Source organism: Neopelma chrysocephalum, unplaced genomic scaffold (assembly GCF_003984885.1).
Source record: "Neopelma chrysocephalum unplaced genomic scaffold, ASM398488v2 Primary Assembly neopelma1_141, whole genome shotgun sequence".
Classification (NCBI taxonomy): Eukaryota; Metazoa; Chordata; class Aves; order Passeriformes; family Pipridae; genus Neopelma; species Neopelma chrysocephalum.
This window is the reverse complement of record NW_020897803.1, coordinates 71,069-91,381: the sequence shown is the minus strand read 5'-3', so window position 1 is coordinate 91,381 and position 20,313 is coordinate 71,069. Positions and strand designations below refer to the sequence as shown.

General features: G+C 65.1%; 2 protein-coding genes across 2 annotated transcripts in view; both read right to left on the bottom strand.

Moving 5' to 3' along the window:
• Positions 1-10,332, bottom strand: part of ARAP1 (ArfGAP with RhoGAP domain, ankyrin repeat and PH domain 1) — a 34,340-nt gene extending 24,008 nt beyond the window's left edge. Inside the window, exons 1-2 of the mRNA XM_027699846.1 lie at positions 10,078-10,332; positions 2,994-3,794 (exon numbers count right to left, since the gene is read on the bottom strand). Of these exons, the coding sequence (XP_027555647.1) occupies positions 2,994-3,715 (722 nt within the window). The 5' untranslated portion in view covers positions 3,716-3,794; positions 10,078-10,332. The remainder of the gene's footprint in view (positions 1-2,993; positions 3,795-10,077) is intronic.
• A 1,768-nt stretch (positions 10,333-12,100) lies between these two features.
• On the bottom strand, positions 12,101-19,159 carry STARD10 (StAR related lipid transfer domain containing 10). The gene is made up of 6 exons (XM_027699836.1): positions 18,895-19,159; positions 14,875-15,022; positions 14,589-14,692; positions 14,275-14,392; positions 13,601-13,653; positions 12,101-13,520 (listed from the first exon to the last, which is right to left on the bottom strand). The coding sequence occupies exons 1-6, from the start codon at positions 19,075-19,077 to the stop codon at positions 13,293-13,295; spliced, it is 834 nt and encodes a 277-aa protein (XP_027555637.1). The 5' UTR covers positions 19,078-19,159; the 3' UTR covers positions 12,101-13,292.
• Positions 19,160-20,313: the final 1,154 nt, after the last annotated feature.

Here is a 20,313-nt window from a genome sequence, read left to right as displayed (position 1 = left end):
GCAAGTACCACCCAGACATGGGCAAATATCACCCTGATGTGGGCAAGCATCACCCCCGACACGGGTAAATATCACCCTGATGTGGGCAAGCACCATCCAGACACGGGCAAATATCACCCTGATGTGGGCAAGCACCATCCAGACACGGGCAAATATCACCCTGATGTGGGCAAGCACTGGCCCTACACGGGCAAGCATCACCCCCGATGTGGGCAAGCATCCCCACTGCTGCTGGTCCCTGGGCAGCCCAGCCCCATCCCTCCCGCCCCCCAGCCCCCTGTGCTCACCGGCCACAGGCACCCGGGGCAGGTCCCCCCACAGAGGCAGGGGAAGGGTGTGGGGACCAGCAGCAACACCCCAAGGGGCTGTGGAGCTCCCTCGGCCCCAGCACAGGGCACCCATCACTGCAGGGGACCCCAGGGAGGGGATTCCCTGAGCTCCCAGCACGTGCTGCCCCGCACGCAGAGCCAGGACCCAACACCTGCCACGGGGTGACTCACACCCACGCCCTCCTGAATGCACCCCTTGTCCCTGCCGGCTGTCCTGCACCACAGCACCTCCTCCAGCCACGGGCATGGCCGGGCACTGCCACTGGCCAAAGAGTCACAGAGTCATGGAATGGTTTGGGTTGGAAGGGACCTTAAAGCTCGTCTCATGCCATGAGCAGGGACACCTTCCACCAGAGCAGGTTGCTCCAAGCCCTGTCCAGCCTGGCCTTGAACTCTTCCAGGGATGGGACAGTCACAGATTCTCTGGGCAACCTGTGCCAGTGTCTCACCACCCTCAGAGGGAAGAATTTCTTAGGAGATAATAGCTCTTTATTTTTTAAATGTTCCCAAAACAAGAACCCACCTATAACCAATATATTGCTGGTCGTACAATTAAAGTGACTTTGAGATAGGGATTTTGGGTTTAAGCTGGTTAGTTTTGATCTCCCCAATATATACATATAATACACACATAAAGCATATATGGATGCATAGATATTTGCCTGTGTATATTCACCAGAGCATCAAAGTGTATATATATATATATATATACACATATGTATATGATAGATAGATATCATAAATATATACACCACTATACACATATACACCCATCTGTACACATACACTCACCCTCTTCTGCCACTACCAAGCACCAGCACATACGTGTAATCTGTATGTTACATGTGCATCGGGGCACAGTGAGTGCCAGGGCCCCACGGCCGCCCCCCTGCCCCACACTGGCACAGCCCACAGGGCTCCCCATGGTGACCCCACGGCCACCCCCCTGCCCCACACTGGCACAGCCCACAGGGCTCCCCATGGTGATCCCAGTCCCCCAGGCCACTGGAGCACCCCTCTGTCCCGGGGGTGCTGTTCAGCCACTGGCACCCAGCCAGGCCACAGCCCCATCCCTCCCGAGTGCCGTGGTCCTGCACGTAGCTCCCAAGGGTCCCAAATCCCGCGGGGCGGCTCCAGGGGGGAACGCCAGCCCCAGGACTTTAAGGCACAGCCTTCGGGGCGCTGTGCCGGGGCGGGCTGCGCCTGCTCTGGGCCAGCAGGGACTGGGGTGCCAGCAGTGCCTGTGGGCACACAGGCCAGGGCAGGAAACACCCGCTGGAGCCAGCGGAGCGAGACTCGCGCCCGGGAGCAGCGGCAGCCCTGGCTCCCATCCCAGAGCCCTCAGGCCCGGCCCCGCCGCCTGCCCCGCGCTCGGCACCGTGCCAGCGGTGACCCCCCTACCTGGGCAGGCAGCAGGGACCCCGCAGAGCCAGTCGGCAGCACGGGCAGGGCTCGGGGAGGCCGGTGGGAAGCGGAGTTTGTCACCCCGGCACTTCCTGCGCTGCAGCAAAACTTCCTGAGCTGGCTGAAGCGGCAGCATGGCCGGCGCCGAGCCCACGGCACGGCCTGAACGAGCCCACGGCACGGCCTGAAGGAGCCCACGGCACTGCCAGTGCCAAAACACTGCCAGGGCTGGCAACAAACACCCCCCCAGGGCTGGCACCAAACACCCCCCCAGGGCTGGCACTGAGCCCATGGCACAGCTGGCACCAACCCAGCATAGCAAGAACTAAACCCACTGCAGGGCCAGCACTGAACCGGCACGGCCAGCACCGAAACCATGGCATGGCCAGCACCGAAACCATGTCATGGCCAGCACCGAACCGCCATGGCCAGCACCAAAACCATGGCATGGCCAGCACCGAAACCATGGCATGGCCAGCACCAAAACCATGGCATGGCCAGCACCAAAACCATGGCATGGCCAGCACCGAACCGGCATGGCCAGCACCAAACGGGCACAGCTGGCACCAAACTGGCAGCCACTGGCCTTGCCATGCCCTGGCAGGCTCCTCGCCAGAGTAGGATGGAGAGCAGCTCCAGGGGATTTTGGGGACCACCTCGATGCAGAAATGCAGTGGTGGGGCCAGTCCCTGGGGTGCCAGGATGGACGCTGTTGATCCGGAGCCCACGTACGGAGCCCCAGGGGTGGGTGGGTGCTGCCCACCCCGTGGGGTGCCAGAGGCCCCTCCCTGGCTCAGCATCCCAGCCTGCCCCCTGCTCTCTCCACCTTTCCCCGTGCTGCAGCTCACTGCCTTGCACCCACCAGTGTGACGAGTTGCTCAGGCCTCAGCACTGCCTACGCTGCAGGCAGGGGCAGGGCAGGGCTCTGCATTGTTGGTGGGGGACTGAACCCCAGCCCGAGCCAGGCTGGAGTGACCGGGGTGGCTGGGGGTGATCAGGGTGGCCACATCCAGCTGCAGCCAAAATAAGTATCTCAGGCCCCCCCACCCTGTGCGGGTACCCCCAGGAAATGTGGGGTCTGGGGCGGGGGTACACGCAGGGGATGTGCTGGGGTGTGGGGAGGGCACGGGAACCCCAGGCCACCCACGTCACGACGATGTGCTCCCACCTGAGGGTTCCACCCACACCGCAGCAGCCCCCCACAGGGACCACCCCGCTCCTTGGGGCACCCCCAGGCCCACCCCCCTGCCACCCCCTTACCTCCTGTGGGACACGGCCCTGGGGGGCAGCACGGGGGGGCGGTCGGGCAGCGGGGGGCCCTTCAGGGACTGGCACTTGGCTTCCAGCTGGTGCCTCTTGGCCGGCAGCGGTGGCAGCGGGGGCCTGGCCCTGCCTTCGGCAGCGGGCTTCTCCACGAGGGCTGGCGGCGAGGGCTCCTCCGGGGCAGGGAGGTGGCTGCGGGGCGCTGGTGGGGGTTCGGGGCTGCCCCCCGATAGCGACGGGGAGAATTTGAGGGGGGGTCGGCAGCCCACCCTGGGTGGGATGGGTGGGGGCAGCTGGGCGAAGGTCGCAGCCCGCTCCGGCTCCAGCGGCGGGGTCCCGGCGGGCACGGTCAGGGTCCCGGTGGGCACAGGCAGGGCCCGGGGCTCCGGCTGCTCTGGCTGCTCCGATTGCTCCGGCTGCTCCGGCGCCGTGGCCGCGCTCAGGCGGAAGATGTGGCGTTTCATGGGGACGGGTTTCCCGGCGGGGGCCGGGGGGGTCCTGGCGGGCGGCGGGGCCTCGGCGAAGGCTTTCTGCAGCCCCAGGAGGATGCGGCGGCGGTGGCCGGGCAGCAGCACCCCGAGGCGGGTGAGCCCCTCGTCCGTCAGCGCCCGGCAGTCCCACACCGACCACAGGTGGCTTTGCTGGAAGCTCTCCACGTACTGGTCGAGGTGGAGGGCGGCCAGCCAGGCGGCCACGGGCAGAGATCCCTCCTCCTCCATGGCAGGGGACTGGCCGCAGAGACCCCGCGCCACTCAGCGCATCTCCCGCGCCTGGCAAGGCTCAGGATGGCATCAGGACCTGGGGATGGAGACAACGGGGTCAGGGTCAGTCCCAAAACGCGCTCTAGCTGAAGCCGGGGGTCCCAAAACCAACATTCCCAGTGAAGTCACCTGGTTTTCCTAGGGTCTCCAACCCCCCCGTGCCCCAAGGATCACCCAGTCCTGAACTGTGGGGCTGCAGGGGTGTGGGAACGTTGGACAGTCCCCATTCAGGTGTCAAAATACAGAGGCCATCCCCACTGAGCCTCACAGGGGATGGCACCTCAGGGCCCCAGCATGCTCCTGGGGAGCGACATGTGGGCTGGGGGACAGAGCAGCGTGTGGGGAGGTCCCACACTGGCCATGAAGCCCCCCCCAGCCAGATAGGGGCTTGCTTGGTTTCTGCCCTGCTGGCAGAGCCCTCATGCCATGCTGCAGCTGCCAGTGGGGCCGATCCCTGCTATCCCACCCAGCAGCGGGTGGGATACCCTGCCCTTCCCACCCACCAGCATCAGAGCCCCAGCCGTGCCCAGCTCCAGGAGGGAGGCACTCCAGCCACGCCGGCACACGCAGCGCTGCCGGTGACCCCGGCACTGTCTTATTTTGGGTTGGCTGGAGGCTTTTTTAGACCCGCTAAGAAGGAGCTGGAGGATTTCCTGAGCCGTAAATAGGTCGGTCTGATTTGCCGTCAGAGTCACATTTTCTGTGACTCAGGCAGGTCCCAGCCCCCGGCAGCACTTGTGGTTTTGGTGCAAAGGGTGCAGCCGAGCCAAGCTCATCCCTGACCCGGCACTAACCGGCCACCGACGAGCCTGTGGCACCGGGGGGTCCCCACAGCCAGTGACCCCCACACCTCCAGACACCAACATCCCAGTGTGCCGCTGGGATCCAGCCACAGTGCCGCTTCCCCGGCACCTCCCGGCACAGTTTGGCTCTGCTTAGGGCTGCAAAAGGTCCTGTACAAGGGCCAAGTGTCCAAGGAAGGAGCAACAGGGACCCCAGGGCTGGCTGACCCATGGGGCTCCTCACCGGCAGCACCAGAGAAACCAGCAGCATCCAGGACTTTCCCGCTGCTCCCAGCAATCCCCACCGACAGCACAAAAATCCCTGAATCGGAATAAAATTCCCTCTCCCACCTCCACACCTAAAAACCCCCTCATCTATTATTGAAAACGGGCGAGTGACGGTGCTGGGTGACTCTGCTGTCGCCAGATCCCAGCGACACCAGCACGGGCAGGCTCAGCCCCAGCCGGGCGCTGCCTGCCGAGGCAAAACACCACGGAGAAACAGAGGGAAGCACGGCGACAGCACCGTGGCACTGCCACACGTGTGCCCTCCTGGCCAGAGCCCAGCAGTCACACTGACCAGTGTCACCTGTTGGCACAGTGGCTGGACAGACCCATGGGGAAGGGACGGCTGCACCGGCGCTCACCACCAGCACCATCTCAGCACCACCCGTGGTGGCCGAGGGCCCTCCTTGCTGCTCACCAGGGATGGGGACAAAGCTCCTCCAAGGGCCCCGCGGGGTCCCCGGTGTGCTGGGCTGGCAGCTCGAGTCACGCTCCCGCCCTTCGCCCTCACCGAGTAAATCATTCATCAGGCCCTCACCGGGTTCCCTCCTCCGGTCATTAATCATTTAGTCTCTGTCCTAAACCAGACGAGGATATTCCAGAAGAAAAATCAACCCAGGGAGACGGCATAACCCAGCCGGCTGCTGGGGATTAGGGAGTCACCCTGGCCAGGGCCCCTGCCGAGCCCAAATCCCAACTGTGCTGACCCACCACATTCCTCCCTGGGATTAGGCAAAACCACAGGGGCTGTTTTGTAAGAGACTTAAAAGGCTGGACAAGTGGCATGACAAGGGGACGGTGAGAGCTGCCACCACCCTGGCACTGTGGTACCAGCACTCCAGGGGACGAGCCAGGATGCCAAAAAACACTGGGGCCAGACCCCTCAGCCCCATCTCAAACCCACACAGCCCTTCCTCACTTTCCCAGTGCTGGGGATGAAGGACCTGGGGGTGCCTGAGGCTGGTCTCCACTCTCTGGACTGAGGGGCTCACTGAGACCCTCTGCCCCCAAACTTTGATGCTCCTCCCCTGGCCCCACTGAAGCCACGAGCACTGCGGGGTGACCGCAGGCCCAGGGGATCCCGTTACCTCCGACCAGGCACTGGGGATCAGGCAGCTTGACCAGGGCCATCAGTATTCATTGGCACAGCTGCACCAAGCGGCCCCAGCAACAGCACCCAAGCACCAGGTTTGTCCACAGCTCTTCCCTGGCACCCGGGATGGTGGCCACGAGCCAGGAAAATCCACCACAGGAGCCTGGCGGGTGCCCAGCACCCTCCTGATGGATCTAGTTCCCATTGCAATTCCTCCTCCAACGAAGGCAAACTCCGCCTGCACCCCACGTTCCCCTTGCCCAGCCCCGTGGGCTCGTTAATCGAGGAGAGCTAATTACCCGCGCACGGTCCCTCGGCCCGGCAGGAGGAGGTGGCCGCTGTGCCCGTGGCCCGGCTGCCGCGGCAGAGGTTTGCTGAGGAGCCTCTTCCCACACCAGGACTTCCTCAAACGCCACCTCAGCGATGGGAACTTTCCGGAAAGCCGAGCGGGTTCTGAGCCGGGACGTGGTGCAACACCCGCCCCGGGCCCCTGCACAACTGCGGGGACTCAGCCCAGCAACGCGCCGACCACGGCCACCGCTGACCACAGCCACCACGGGGACGGGGAGGCCGGACCCCGGGGCCCTTCGAGCCCCAGGTGACAGCAGGATGGGGCAGGGCCTTTGGCTGGAGAGGAAGGAAGAACTGGGCAGGGTGGTCCCCGCCAAGTGAGGGCTCCCCAGCAGCGCAGCAGGACCAGGCACCGAGGGCAGGGTGACCCAGCAGCAGCGCAGACCAAGCCCTGGCCACCAGACAGAACGGGACCAGCGGGTGGGTGGGTGGCTGCCGTGTCCCCACCGCCCCAGGACCCCTGTGGATCCCCGGGGAGGGCACTGAGCTGTCACCCACCCGTGTCCCGGCAGGCAAAGGGGACAAAGCCGGGTGGCGGAGGAACCTGTGGGAACAGGGACGGCCACCAGTGGGAAGGGGGTTCCTCAGCCATCACGCTCCAGCGGCGTTGGGCAACCAGCCTCGCACCACGGCGATTTTTACCCTCTTCTGCCAAAATTAAGGAGAGATCCTCAGCCAGGGACCGTGGCCAGCCGGGATGGGGCCAATGTCCCCAACATCCCTGCTGGATCTGGTGGATGAACCCGCTGTCCCCGGTGTCCCCACGGGACCCGGGACACAGACCCGCTGGCGCTACCGCAGACACCGCCATGCTTGGCTGGGAATCAAAAGCACTGCATCCTCACCCTGAAACTGCCCAACCACAATCCTCAGCATGCAGCAAACACTCGAAAGCAGAAGAAGGGTCGTGGGACAGCACCCAGCACTCCCAGACCCCCTCCCACCCAAACCCCTCCCCACTCCACCTCAGTGGGTGCCCATCTGTGTGGCAGTGCCCACGGTTTCGCCTGGAAGGGTGAAGCTTTTTAGTTTTCAAGATCTTCTCAGCCCAAAAAATGCAAATTGCACTCAAACCTCCCAAGGAGCTGTTCAGGGATCGAGTTCAGGCTTGCAGAGCCACAATCCAGGGGTGTAAGAGATTCTCCAGAGCCTCCTCCCACTGTCAGGTGTTCTCATCTCCAGGTGGTTCATGTGGAGCAGCCTGAGTGCTCCCACACACACCAACTGCGCCCAGGGGCACCAGGGTCCGCCCCAACGTGGGAACCGCCCTGAGATGCCTGTGCCTGGAGATGGGGGGAGTGTAAAGAGGTGGAAGGTGAGAGATGAGGAGGGGGGTGAGGAGTCAGGGACAAGGGGGCAAGAAAAACGGGGGTTCCTCATTTCCCCCGAGGTCCCACCTGCATTCCCCTTCTCCCTTGGAAGTAAAACCTGGAAAGGTGAAACACGCCCTGGGCTGTGGCACCAACGAACAAGGACACCCGAGCTCCCTGTATTCCCTCCCAGAGCATTGCTGCCTGCCTCACAAATCTAGCCAGAAATGGGCAAACCCGGCCAGAAAAGGGGCAAATCCATCTGGAAGTGCTGTCGCTGCCCACCGAGCCCCACGGGGACACACTCAGCTCCTGACACACTTTCTGGAAGCAAACTAGGTCGGGAAGCCAAACCCCATGTGCACAGCCCTCCCAGAGCAGCCCCCGTGTCCTGGGCTCTGGTGACGTTGTGGGGCCCGTGCCAACAGCCCAGCTGAAGGTGGAGGGTGCCCTGACAGGTCACCCTTGGGCACACAACCTCTCCTTCACAGCACCCAGCATCCAGCACCGAGACCGTGTGGGTCCCCGTTTCATCTTCCCATAAGTGGGAAGTGAAAGTCTCGTGTGGATGGGGGGCCCCTTTTCCAGCCCTGCTGCCCTCCTGCCTCCTCTTCATTCTCCTCAGGGTGCAGTGGGCACCTCAGCCCCACGCTCAGGCCCCGTTCCCAGCAGCAGGGTCACCCCGTGCCAGGGCCACCCCTGGGCACCAGAGCACTGCAGACAAGCCATGTCACATGGATGCTGCAGCAGGGACAGAGGGACAGGGACCCCCCACTGCACGCACCCACCCCCTCTTTGCAAAAGCCTTTCTACACAGCCAGCACCCCACCCCTTGTAGGTTTGGGGGGTCCATCTGCAAAAATTCCCCAAGCACCAATCCCCCCACGGCCGCAGGGTCCTGCCACAGGAGCCACAAGATGCTGGCATGGGGGAGCACCACTCCCTGCCTCTCCCATGCCACCCCCAAAATCCCAGTGGCTCGCTTTGTTGTGGGATTTTCTAGGTTCTGACAGCAAATGCATCCTCAATATTGCTCTGAACATCCCCATCCCTGATGTCCTGGCTGTGGCCCATAACAGCTCACACCCAGCAGCTGCTGGAGCACCCCTGGAAAACCACTGGCAGCTCTCAGAGGAGCTTTCCCTGGCACCTTCCTCCCAGCACCCCAGCAGAGCCGCCCACCCCTGCGCTCAGCTCTGTGCCTCCAAAATCTGGTTTTTTGGGCTGAACCCACAAATTAATGTTGCTGCCCCTGCAGCCGTGCTGGACTCCCCGGGACCGAGGGACCTGCCCCCCATGCGGGTGCACCCCCTGGGCACCCCAAACCCCGTCCCAGCGGCCCCAGCAGCACGAAGGTGAGGCGTGGAGCCAGCTCGGCGTTACCGCAGGACGGAGCCGCCGCCGTCCCCGCTCCAGCTGCGCAGCACCGGTAACATTCCAGGCCTCGCCAGGCAGACCGGGAACCAGCGAGGAAGAGGAGGAGGAAGGCAAGGCGAGCCCCCCAGCAGCATCACCTGGTGTCTGGGCACGGCTGGCGGGGGTCCCGGGCCCCGGCACAGCCGCAGCTGCTGCCGCTGTTTGCCCGGGAACTGGGATGTGCCAGGTCTCCAACGGGAAACTCATCTGCCAGCCGGGCCCTCGGGGTCCCCCTTCCCAGCTTCACCCCCGGCGTCGGCATCACCACCACGTCCCCAGTGCCCCCAAACACATCCCTCCTCCCGGCCAGGCATCAAGGCCCCCCGGAGACTGGGACCGAGCTGGGTTACACTGGGCTTGAGCTGGGCTCTGCTCAGGGGAGCTGGGATATGGTGGAACTGAACTGGGGGGACTGGGATTAAACTGGGCTGAAGCTGAGATGTGCTGAGATTGAGCTGGGCTGTGCTGGGGGTGAACTGGGATATTCTGGGGAGGAGCTGAGGGGTGCTGGGAGGGAGCTGGAGAGCACTGGGGTTAAACTGGGACGTACTGGGGTTGAGCTGGAGTCTGCTTGGGGGAGCTGGGGTCTGCTGAGGGGGAACTGAAAAATACTGGCGTTAAACTGGAGCGTACTGGGGTTGGGCTGGGATGCACCGGGATCGAGCTGGGGCGCCTTGGGGGTGAGCTGGAGCCTGCCGGGGGAGAACTGGGGTCTGCTGGGGGGCAGCTGGAGCATACTGGAATTGAGCCGAGGAGTACTCGTGTTGTGAGCTGGGGATTACGGGGGTTGATCTGCCTTGTACTGGGGTCGATCTGGGACGTGCTGGGGGCTCGAGTGCCCCAGCTGGGGGGGGGCACAGCGCTGTCGCAGCCGAGCAGGGGAACAACACACACTCCCCCCACCCCCCAGCAGCTCCCAGTCCCCCCAGTGCCCCCTCCCCGCCCAGCACCGTCTACCCGGGGACCTACAGCAGCACGTGGAGAGAAGCACAAACCCCCCGGGAGAGAAAGCCCGGCTGGGGAGGTGGGGATCCCCCCCCCGAGCTGGGGTTGCCCCCCCAGCCCCCCTGGAGCCCCTGGTACCTCTGTGCGGTGGCGGCGGCGGCTCCCGGAGGATGCCGGGGCGCTTCCCGGGGCGGGGGCACCCGGGGCCCCCCCTGCCAAGCCCGGACTTGTTCCCGCACGGAGCTTTGGCTGCCTCATGGAAAGAGGGGAAAACCGCTGGGACTTTCCCAAAAAAAATAATAAATGGGCTGTGTGTGTGTGTGTGTGTGTGTGTGTGTTTGGGAGGGGGGTGTCCCTCCCCACCCAATTCCCAAGGTCGCGACGGGGGGTAAGAAGAAGAGTGGGAGGGTTTGATGACAGAGGGGGGACGTGGGGTGCCCAAGGCCAGCCTTCCCGGCCGCCCAGCCTCGGACAATGGTCCTTTCATCCCGGCGCTCGGGGACCGGGACACGCTGGCTGCCTGCTCCGGGGGAAAAGGCCCCCCCTCGGCCCCTCGCCCACGCGAGGCCGCGGGCAGGAGGGGCCACGGCTCAGCCCCACGGTTAGGGGACGGTGCTCTGCGGGGTTCAGCCCGGGCGCCGGCCTGAGATATCCCAAAAAGTGCCTCGCTGCCTGCATACTCCCTGTTCACAGAATTCCCACTCCCTCAACCCATCGCATGCCCCCACTCTCCCATCCTGCATCCCCCCTCAGATCTCCCATCTCCCTCCTCAGACCCGTGCCACACCTCCCCTCTCTCATCCCGCTCCCCAGAACCATCACATCTCCCTTCCCGATTCCCAGACCACATCCACCTGCCTCCCTGTCCCACTTCCCCGACCATCAGAGCCATCCTGGTGGGATCTCCTCCCAAAGCCTTTGGCAGAGGACGAGGGTGCCCAGGTCAGGGGGTGTCACGCTGAGATGCCAGGGGCCACTGCCAACACCCGAGGCTCATCCGGGAGGGGCTGAGGCCTCGCAGCCCTTCCCGGCAGAGTCTGGGGGATCATCCGTGTCAGCAGCCCAAGGAAGCCCCCAGCACAGCCCCGAGATCCATGAGACCCCACACATATCCTACCTGAGCCCCCGGCTCTGCTGGACCCCCCCGGGACCAGCCGTGTGCCGGAGCATCCTCTGCTTCCCTACGGAGCCGTCTCCTCTCTCCGGTCCCCCAGCTTGGGGTCTCCAGCTGCACCTCCCAGAGCCAATGAATCTAACCCCTCCCAGGAGGGACTTTACCCCCTCACCTGCCCCCCCACGTGTCCCCGTGGCTCTGGAGCTGCTGCGCTGTGTCCTGGCTCCAGTTCGGCTCCATCCTCACCCCGCCGGGGGGGGGGGGCAGCTGGGTCCCTTTTTAATTGGGTGCTATTTTTAATTGGGATTGGTGCCGGGGGGGCAGGGGAGGAGGCACAGCAGGTGGAAATTAACAGGAGAAATGGGAAGCGAGTCCCCAGTGCCCAACCCGGTGCCCAACCCGGCCCCACGGGTGACAGAGACACAGAGGCACAGGGAATGGCACACACTGGACCCCGGAACCCACCATCCAGCACAACCCCACCGGGGTGCAGAGAGGGGTTGGGGTCTGCCGAGGTGTTGGGGTGCCCAGCGCACCCAGGGGGAAGCAGTGGGGTGCACCCCAGGAGGACACAGGGGTCCCAGGGCTCCACACAGGGCCCACAGTTCCCTGGGGGTGTTCCCAGGATGGATCATCCCCTCTGACCTGTGCTTCCAGGGATCCAGGCACCTCAACACCTCCCAGGCTCCCAGACCCCTCTGCCCCCCTGGAGAAGCCAGGATGCACCCCCAAACAGTGCCTCCCAAAGCTCAGCATCCCATGTCTCCTCTCCCAGAGATGCTTTTGGGAGCAGGTTATGCCCCGGTTTGCTACTGGTGTTACTGGTTTGGCTGGGGCTGTGGGACGACCCCACTACAGGGGTCTGCAGCCTCATCCCTAATTAGTGCCCGGCGCTAATTCAGATTCACCCTCTGGTGGCATCATCACCACCCAGAGCCCCCGAGGGGTCCCCACAACCCCCAAGGGTCCCAGCAGCACCCCCCATGAGCAGGGATCCCCCTGCCTGAGCCCACTACAGGGACTGGGACAGCTCCCACAGGACAGAGGTCGAGTTCCCCCCACGCCGGATTTAACTGTTTTATTCCTAAATAATCAGCTCCAGTACAAGGTACAAAATCTCCCTCCTCCCTGTGCAACCCCCGGAAAAAGGGGGGCCAGGAGCATGGCCAGGGACCAGCTCCCAAACCCCCAGTCAAGGCCTCGAATTCCAGTGGAGGAAGAGTTCAGGCACCGAGCTTGGGGTTCCCATCCTGGAAAGAGGGGGGAGTAGGATCCTCCACAGACCCCCAGAACATCTGGAGGTGCCAGGAGCCCCCCCCCCAAGTCCTCCCAACATGCCTGAAGATGCTGGGAGCCCCCAGAGACACCCAGCACACCTGGAGGTGCCACCTTACCCCGAAGCCCCCAACAAACCACCCTGAAGATGCTGAGAGCCCACGAGACCCCCCAGCATGCAGGGAGGTGCCGGGAGCCCCCCAGGGCCCCACAACATGCATGGAGGTCCCAGGAGCCCCCAGACCACTCCCCACAGCACATCTGGAGGTGCCATGAGCTCCCCAACTCCCCCCACATTCCTGAAGGTGCTGTAAGACCCCGAATGTCCCCTCCAACATGCTGGAGGTGCCGGCAGCCTAGAAGCCCCCCCTTTTACATGCTTGGAGATGCCCCAAAACCCCAAAGCCCCTCCTCCCCAGCATGCCAGGAAGTGCCAGGAGCACCCCCAAACCCCTCAGTGTGCCCAGGGGTGCAGGCAGATCCCCAAGCCCCCCATTCCCCTGCCCCTGGGGGTCTGCTGGGGGTCCCATGGGATGAAGGCAGTTCTGTTGGGCCATAAAAGAGATAGGGAGCAGGGGTGGGGGGCCAAGGGGGAGTGCAGTGGGAGGGTCCCCAGGGCTGGGGAGCAGGCACAGGGCCCCCATTTTCCTCTGCCCCCCCAAAAGCTGAAAGGGCACTTTGGCTTTGCCACCTACGGGGACAACACCGGTGTCCCTCGAGGGCTTTGAAGTGACCAGACAACCCCCAGCTCCCCACCCTGGGGGGGCCCAGCATGTCCCCGCTCTCCCCAGATGGGGGTGCAGCAGTGGGGAGTCCCCCCGAGCCCAGAGGGGGGGTGCACGGGCGTGTGGGACAGGGACACGGGCTGTGCTGGAAGTGGGGGGACGGGGGAAGGAGCCCCCGGGGGGGGGCCAGGTCAGGCTGTCCTCACTGGGGGGACAAGGAGAGGAGCCCCCCAGGGGGATCAGGTCAGGCTGTCCTCGTCACTGCCCTCGCCACGGTCCTCCTTGCTCTCGGCCAGGGAGCTCTCGTCGATGTTCTCCAGGGAATCCGCGTGCTGCAGGGAGAGCTCGGAGAGCGCCAGGGCCGGGAGCCGGCTCTGCTCGGGGAACAGCCAGGGCTTGAAGTGGGGGTCGTGCTTCTGCTTCCACTCGGGGTACTTGAGGCACGCCTTGTACATCTTCTTCATGGCCTGGGAGGAAGGGCGAGGTGGGCACGGGGACCCCTCATCCCCACACTGGACACCCCCCCCCCCCAGTGCAGCCAACTCACCTTGGGGGCCAGGAACTGGGAGGATTTGTTCACCACCCACTTTGGTAAAGAACCTGGAGAGAAGGGAGGGGGGGCTGGGAGTGGGACCCCCAGCACCCCCCCAGGTGCCTGAAAGCCAGGACCCTCACACACACGGGACCCCCCGGGCACCCTCACTGGGGACACACAGGGTCCAACTCAAACTGCTCTCACAGAGGTCAAACCCAGCAATTTCGGCATCTCGGGCACCTCTTCAACCCCCAGAATAAAAGATTTCAGAAAAACGGGCCCAAAACGCTTCCTCCTGGCACTGCTCCACACTCTGCGTCTGCCTCCCACTGCAACCTGAGATGCTCCTCCAAGCCCACCCTGAGCCCCCCCCCGAGCCCCACCCTGAACCCCCATTAAGCTTCCCCTGAGCCCACCCTGAATCCCTCTGAGCTCCACCTGAGACCCCCCCAAACCCACCCTGAGCTCCCACTGAGCCCCCATGAAGCCTCCCCAAGCTCCCACTGAGCCCCCACTGAGCCCAAACTGAACTTCTATTAAGCCCCCACTGAGCTCCCCATGAGCTTCCCCAAGACCCCACCAAGCCCCCCCAGGCACACACTGAGAGACTGTCCCCCCAGGGACATGAGGGCAGGACTGGGGGGTACTGAGTCCTGGGGCACAGCAAGGGGGGTCCCCCCTGTTACCTTTGGGGTCCACCTGCGCCAGGTAGGTGATGGTGCAGCTCTTGGCGCCCGTGCCCTCGATCAGGTACCCGGTCTGGATGGAGACCGCTCGCACCATGTCCTTGCGGGGGGGGTATTTCTGTGGTGGGGCACAACGGGGGCACACGAGTCAGTGGCGGGGCAGGTGAGGTGCAGCAGGCACCAGTCACAGGCAGGGCTGTCATGACTCCCCCCACAGCAGCCCCCAGCCCCCTCCCACCCCCCCGCCCGCAAGCTCTGAGTGAGCCCCAGCCCCAGCCCAGCCCCACGGGACCACTGGTGCCCCCCAAACTCACAGGGTGCTTGACGGAGTAGTTCATGATGATGTAGTCAGAGCCCATGGGCAGCCAGGAGCGGAGCGTGACCACGTCCCGGTTCTTCAGGGGCTTGGGACACCTCCCTGGGGGACAGCGCAGGCTCCACAAGTGAGACATCCCCCTCCTAGTGCAGGGTCCCCTCCTCCTGCCCCCCAGATCCCCCCAGACCGGTACCCGGGCTCATCCACGCCGTGCCAGGTCCCACCCCGCTGCGGTGGCAGCCCCGGGGCTCAGCCCACCCCAGGGACCCCCAGCCCCTGCTCACAGGCGTAGTAGCCCACGTCGGAGTTGGCGGTGAGCCTGCCGATGTCGAAGGTCTCGATGACGTTGGTGTCCCATTTCTTGCGGTACTCGATGTCGTGCAGCACGTCGTACAGCGTCTCCGCCGGCACGTCCCGGCACTCCATCCTGCACTGCAAGGCAGGGGCTGTGACACACCTCCTGGGGGGGCCCGGGGGGGAAAGGGTGCCCGTGGGGACCCCTGGGCAAGAGGGCGGCTGTGGGGACCCCCGGGTGGGAAGGTGGCTGTGGGGACCCCCGGGCGGCAGGGTCTCCTCTTAGATTCCCCGAAAAAAACCCAATGCAACCCCCCTCCAAGAAGACCTGGACCCCAACAAGCAGCTCTGCCCCATCTGGCCCAGTTTGCCACCCCATAGCCCAGGCACACAGGGCCGGCAGCACCCCGAGGCAGCGTGGCACTGAGCCCTGGGTGCTGGGGGTCCCTTCTGGAGGGCCACCTTCCCACCTGCCCCACACCCCCTTCCTCACCGGGCTCCCCCCAGAGCTGCATCCCTGCAGGGGGGAGCCGGGGGGAGCCCGTGTGTGGGGCTGTGCCTGGTGCTGTGGGGCAGCACGGGTCACACGGGGTGGGGGGAGCAGAGTGGGAAGCACCGCCCGAGGTCAGGAGCTGCTCCGTAACCATGGCAGCCAGATCCAGGGAAGGCGAGGAGACAAGGAGAAGGTGCGAGCAGCAGAGATGCCATCTGCCGAGGGCGCTGGAGCCGAGCGTGGGGCAGGGAGAGGAGCCAGCGGCTGTCCCTGGGGATGCCACCGGCTCCAGGTTATCCCCAGGGATGGCACCAACCCCTCCTGCCCCCCAGGCGCTGGGGTTCAGGATTTAGGGGTGGAGCTGCCACCCTAGCACTCGCTGACCAACCTGGGAAGGGGCACAGCAACAACCAGCAATGGGGAACATCCCCATGTGGCCCCTTGAGTGGGATACGGACATGGAGCCTGTTCCCAACCCCACAGTACTCGTCCTCAACCCCAGAGACCCATCCCTGCCCCATGGAACTCAACCCCAACCCCACAGTACTCGTCCTCAACCCGAGACCCATCCCTGCCCACGGAACTCAACCCTAACTCCACAGTGCTTATCCTCAACCCCAGAGACCCACCCTGCCCCACGGAGCCCACCTCCAGCCCCTCCATTCACCCAAACCTCAGCCAGGGACTCCCTTGCAGGGTGATTTTGGGGAGTGCCCCCCAGGTGACATGCTGGGAGACCCCCTGCTCCCGGCTGCACCCGGGCCAGCCCGGTTCTGTGCCCGGCTGGATGTGGGAGCAGGCTCTGCACCGCTCCTGGTTATTCCCAGTGCAGAGCAGTGAGGCTGGTCCAGCTGGTAGGGCAGGACCTGGCTCAGGTGACTCATGTCCCAGGGTGCCAGGGGGGTCGCAGCAGCAGAGGGGACAGTGCCACCCGGGAAGGGAAGCGCCCGGAGCCGCACGCACGCCCCAGCCCTGAGTCAATATTGACCGACGGGGCAAGGAGAAGGAGGGGGAGGAGGAGGAGGAGGAAGGGCAATGAAGTCCCCAGGGCTGGGGTTACGCCAGCCCGAGGCAACAGCCAGTGGGCATCAGACTGTGGAACAGGAGAATATCCAAGGGGAACACCCAGCCCTCCGCCTGGGGGGGGGCTACGGCCACCAAGGGGGTCCCCAGGCTCAGCCACACTGGCAGCTCCACCAACACTCCAGACCCTCCCACTGCATCCCAAGGGTCTGTAGGGACACTATCCTCCCTGGGGGAACTCAGATCCCCCGACAGCAGCTCACTGCCCCAAGGGGTGGGACAGGGGGTCCTGGCTGGGGTCCCCCAACATGTAGCCAGTCCCAAGGCCACCAAATCCCAGCCCTGAGGCCATTGAATGTCCCGGTGATGAATCAGCCGTGGCACCAACTTGTTCCCAGACTCCAGGAAACAGGTTAGACGGGACCTGCATCCCTAATGGGAGAGGGAGGAGGGGCAGGGGGGGCTGCAGCCTCAAAGCAGGGCAAGACCTTCAGGTTCCACTTAATTAGGCAACTAATCCGTAAGGAATCCAGGAGGAATCTGGGAGCAATCCAGGAGAAGTCCAGGAGGAATACAGGGAGAAATCAGCTCCTGGGGGGCTGTGGAGAACCCCCAGCACCCACACAGAGACCCCCAGCATGGGGGGCAAACCCCTTGGCTGCACCTCACCATGCCACATCAGCAATGCCACATGTGCCCATCCCATCAAAGTCCAGTGGGAGCATCCCATCCTGGGTAGGATGGTGGGTCCGGGTGCTGCTGGGGGCCACAGGGTGGGGAAAAGGACTGTTACCCCCCTCAAGGTCCCCAGTACCCAGTGGCACACGCATGGCATCAACACACCAACAGCCAGCAGGATCTTTCCAAGCAGGATCCAGCCAGAAGGGTGTGGAAAGGGGCAGGACCCGGCTCAGGGACCCCTGCAGGCAAGGGACAGCTCCTGGTGCCATGGCAGGAGCAGCTGTGCCAGGACATCCTGGAGTGGGCTGGGTCCCTGCCGCGCCGACGTGGCGCACCAGGATTGTGGGATGGGCAGGGGACACACCCGAGCGGCACCTCAATCCCACCGGGAGACCCCAAGAGCAAGCAGCAGGGCTGGGGAACACGGGGGGGTTTGGTGGGGGGAGCGGTGGGGAGTCAGGATGCGCTGCCCTACAGAGCCTCGGGGCACGGCAGGGACCGGCAGCCCCGACACCTCCGATGTGTTGCGGGGGGGAGCAGCCCGGCGGCTCCGTGGCGGCACCGGGCACAGCCGGGGCCAGTGCCAGTGCCCCAGGGACAGATCCCGCCGCCACCGCCGGCGCCGAGCGCTCGCGTGGCTGCTGCAGAGCGCCGGGCGAGCAGCGTGAGCTGGGTGAGCTGTGTGAGCATTCTGAGCAGTCTGAGCAGTCTGAGCAGTCTGAGCAGGCCACACCACCACTGTCACCACCACCATCACCGTCGCCACCGTCACCGTCACCGCCGCCGCCGCCGCCCGGGCTCGGCGCCGCGGGGAGGGCCGTGCCACCCACCGCACCAGGGCAGCCTCACGGAGGTGCCAGAGGGACAGGGACACCAGCCAGAGGCTCGAGCATGGCATGGTGGCCCGCGGCCACCGGCAACACTGTTCAGACACTGCTCCTGTCCCAAGCTGTCCTTTGGATTCCTGGTGTCCCTGCTTTGCCAGAGGGACGAGCCAGGATGAGCACGGCCCAGCCTGTGCCAGCACACCAGCACCAAGGGGGAAGGGACCCGCTGGGGACACAGTGGGGACATGGGGGGACACAGGAGCCCTGGGCGAGGGGATGGACAATGGGGACAACCCCGGTGACAGTGGGCTGGTGGCCACAGGCTCCAAGGAGTCCCCCAGCCCAGCCCTGGGGTGCAGCAAACGCTGGGGGGGGGTTCCCATGGGTAAAGTGGGGACAGGCAGCACCCGCGACCCACGGTCCCACATCCTGACAGTCCCTGTTTGTCCCTGTGCGAGTCCCCAGTCACCCCTCTGCAGCCCCCTTGTTCCCAGGGGTCCCTACTTGTGCCTCCTCATCCCACGGTGCCAGCTCAGCCCTGGGGCTGTGCTTGTTCCGGGGTCCCCACTCACCCCCAAAGTCCCCACCTGTCCTGGGGTGCCAGCTTACCCCTGGGACCTCACCTGTCCTGAGGTCCCTGTTTGCCATCAGGGGCCAGCTCGGCCGAGTCCCCGCTCGCCCCAGGGTGCTGCATCACTCGAGGGGGCCCACTGTCCCCCTGGGTCCCCCGGGTGGTGCTTCGCCCCCGAGTTCCCACTCACTACGGGGTCCCCGGTCGCTGTGGGATCCCTGCTCGCTGTAGAGTCCCCACTCGCCCCCCTCCAAGTCCAAAGTGCAGCATCACCCCGGGGTCCCCGTTGCCTCCAGGTGCCCCGCGGGGTCCCCGCGCTCCCCCCGCACCGCCGGGTACCGCGGTCCCGGGGGGTGCCGGGGCGGGGGGGGGGGTTCTCCCCGTGTCCCGGGGGGTGCCGGGCGGGAGGTCTCACCTTGATCTTGTGGAGGGCGCGCTCGGGCTCCAGCAGCTGCACCCAGACCGCCACCCCGCCCTTGCTGTAGGTGAGGCTCCAGCCGCGCTCCGACTCGCACTGCGCCCGGAACGCCCCGAAGTCCCGGTCGTCGGGGATCTGCACGCTGTCGCGACCCGACATGCCGCTGTCGTGCCCCGACATGGCCCCAGGACGCCCCCGCCCCGCCGGTGCCGGTGCCGCGGGAGCCGCCGGCCCCTACGGCGGCATCGCCGTGCGCGGGGCGCGATGGGACCGGCGGGGGCGGGACGGGGCGGCACCGGGGCGGGGGGACGGGAGGGGACCGGGGGGACCGGACGGGACTCGGCGGGGGGGGGACCCGGCGGGGGGCCCGGGGGGGGAGAGGGGGGACCGGGGGGCGGGGGGGGGGGGGGGGGGGGGGGGGGGGGGGGGGGAGATCGTGGGAGGGACACCGGGAGAACCAGGGAGGAGGAGCCGGGGGGAAACTGGGAATGTCGGGGCCGAGACCGGGAGCACCGGGCGGGGGAAAGCGGGAGCTGGGTGGAAGGGCAGCCCGGGGAGGGGGCGACCGGGAGCAGCCGGGGGACACAGATGCGGGCGGGGACACCTGTACTGTGCACCAGGGAAGGTTTAGGTTGGGTATCTGGGAAAATTTCTTCCCAGAAAGGGTTGTCCAGCCCTGGCACAGCTGCCCAGGGCAGTGAGCGAGTCCCCGTCCCTGGAGGGATTTAACAAACGTGGCATGTGGCACTTGGGGACATGGGTGAGTGGTGGCCTTGGCAGTGCTGGGGGAATGGTTGGACCCGATGTTCCCAGAGGGCTTTTCCAACCCATACGATGCCGTGATTCCGTGTGGGGCAGAAGGGGACACGGGTGCAGGAGAGAGACCCGCAGCCCCTCTCCAGGCAGCTCTGCTGTGACACCGTCCCTGTGGTCCCGTGCCCTGCCCCATGCAGCCCATGAGCATTGTCCATCCTTTGTGCCACGAGCATTGTCCATCTTTTGTGCCATGAGCATTGTCCGTCCTCTGTGCCAGTGCCGGGCCCTGCTGTGGCATCCCCCCGGTGCCGTGGCAGGTGGGCACGCTGCCATTGGCAGTGCTGACTGGGATGTTATTTTTGGAAGAGCTCAGGCTTCCCATCCTGCTCTGAAAATGCTGCAGACTCAGGATTTCTTTCTCTCCGCTTGGGAACACCAAGGAATTCTCTCCCAGCTCCCGTGAATAACTGTGTAAAAGATGACGAAGCAGTGTGTCATGTGCCCAGGCTGGCAAGGCCAAGCCCGTGCCGGCAGCTGGAAGGTGGTTGGCACCGAGCCCTTCACCCAGGATGAGGCCTTTCCCAGGATGCAGTAACCGGAGGAGAAGGGGGGTACAGAGGTGTCACCATGCTCAGCACCCGTGGGGACACAGAGACCTGG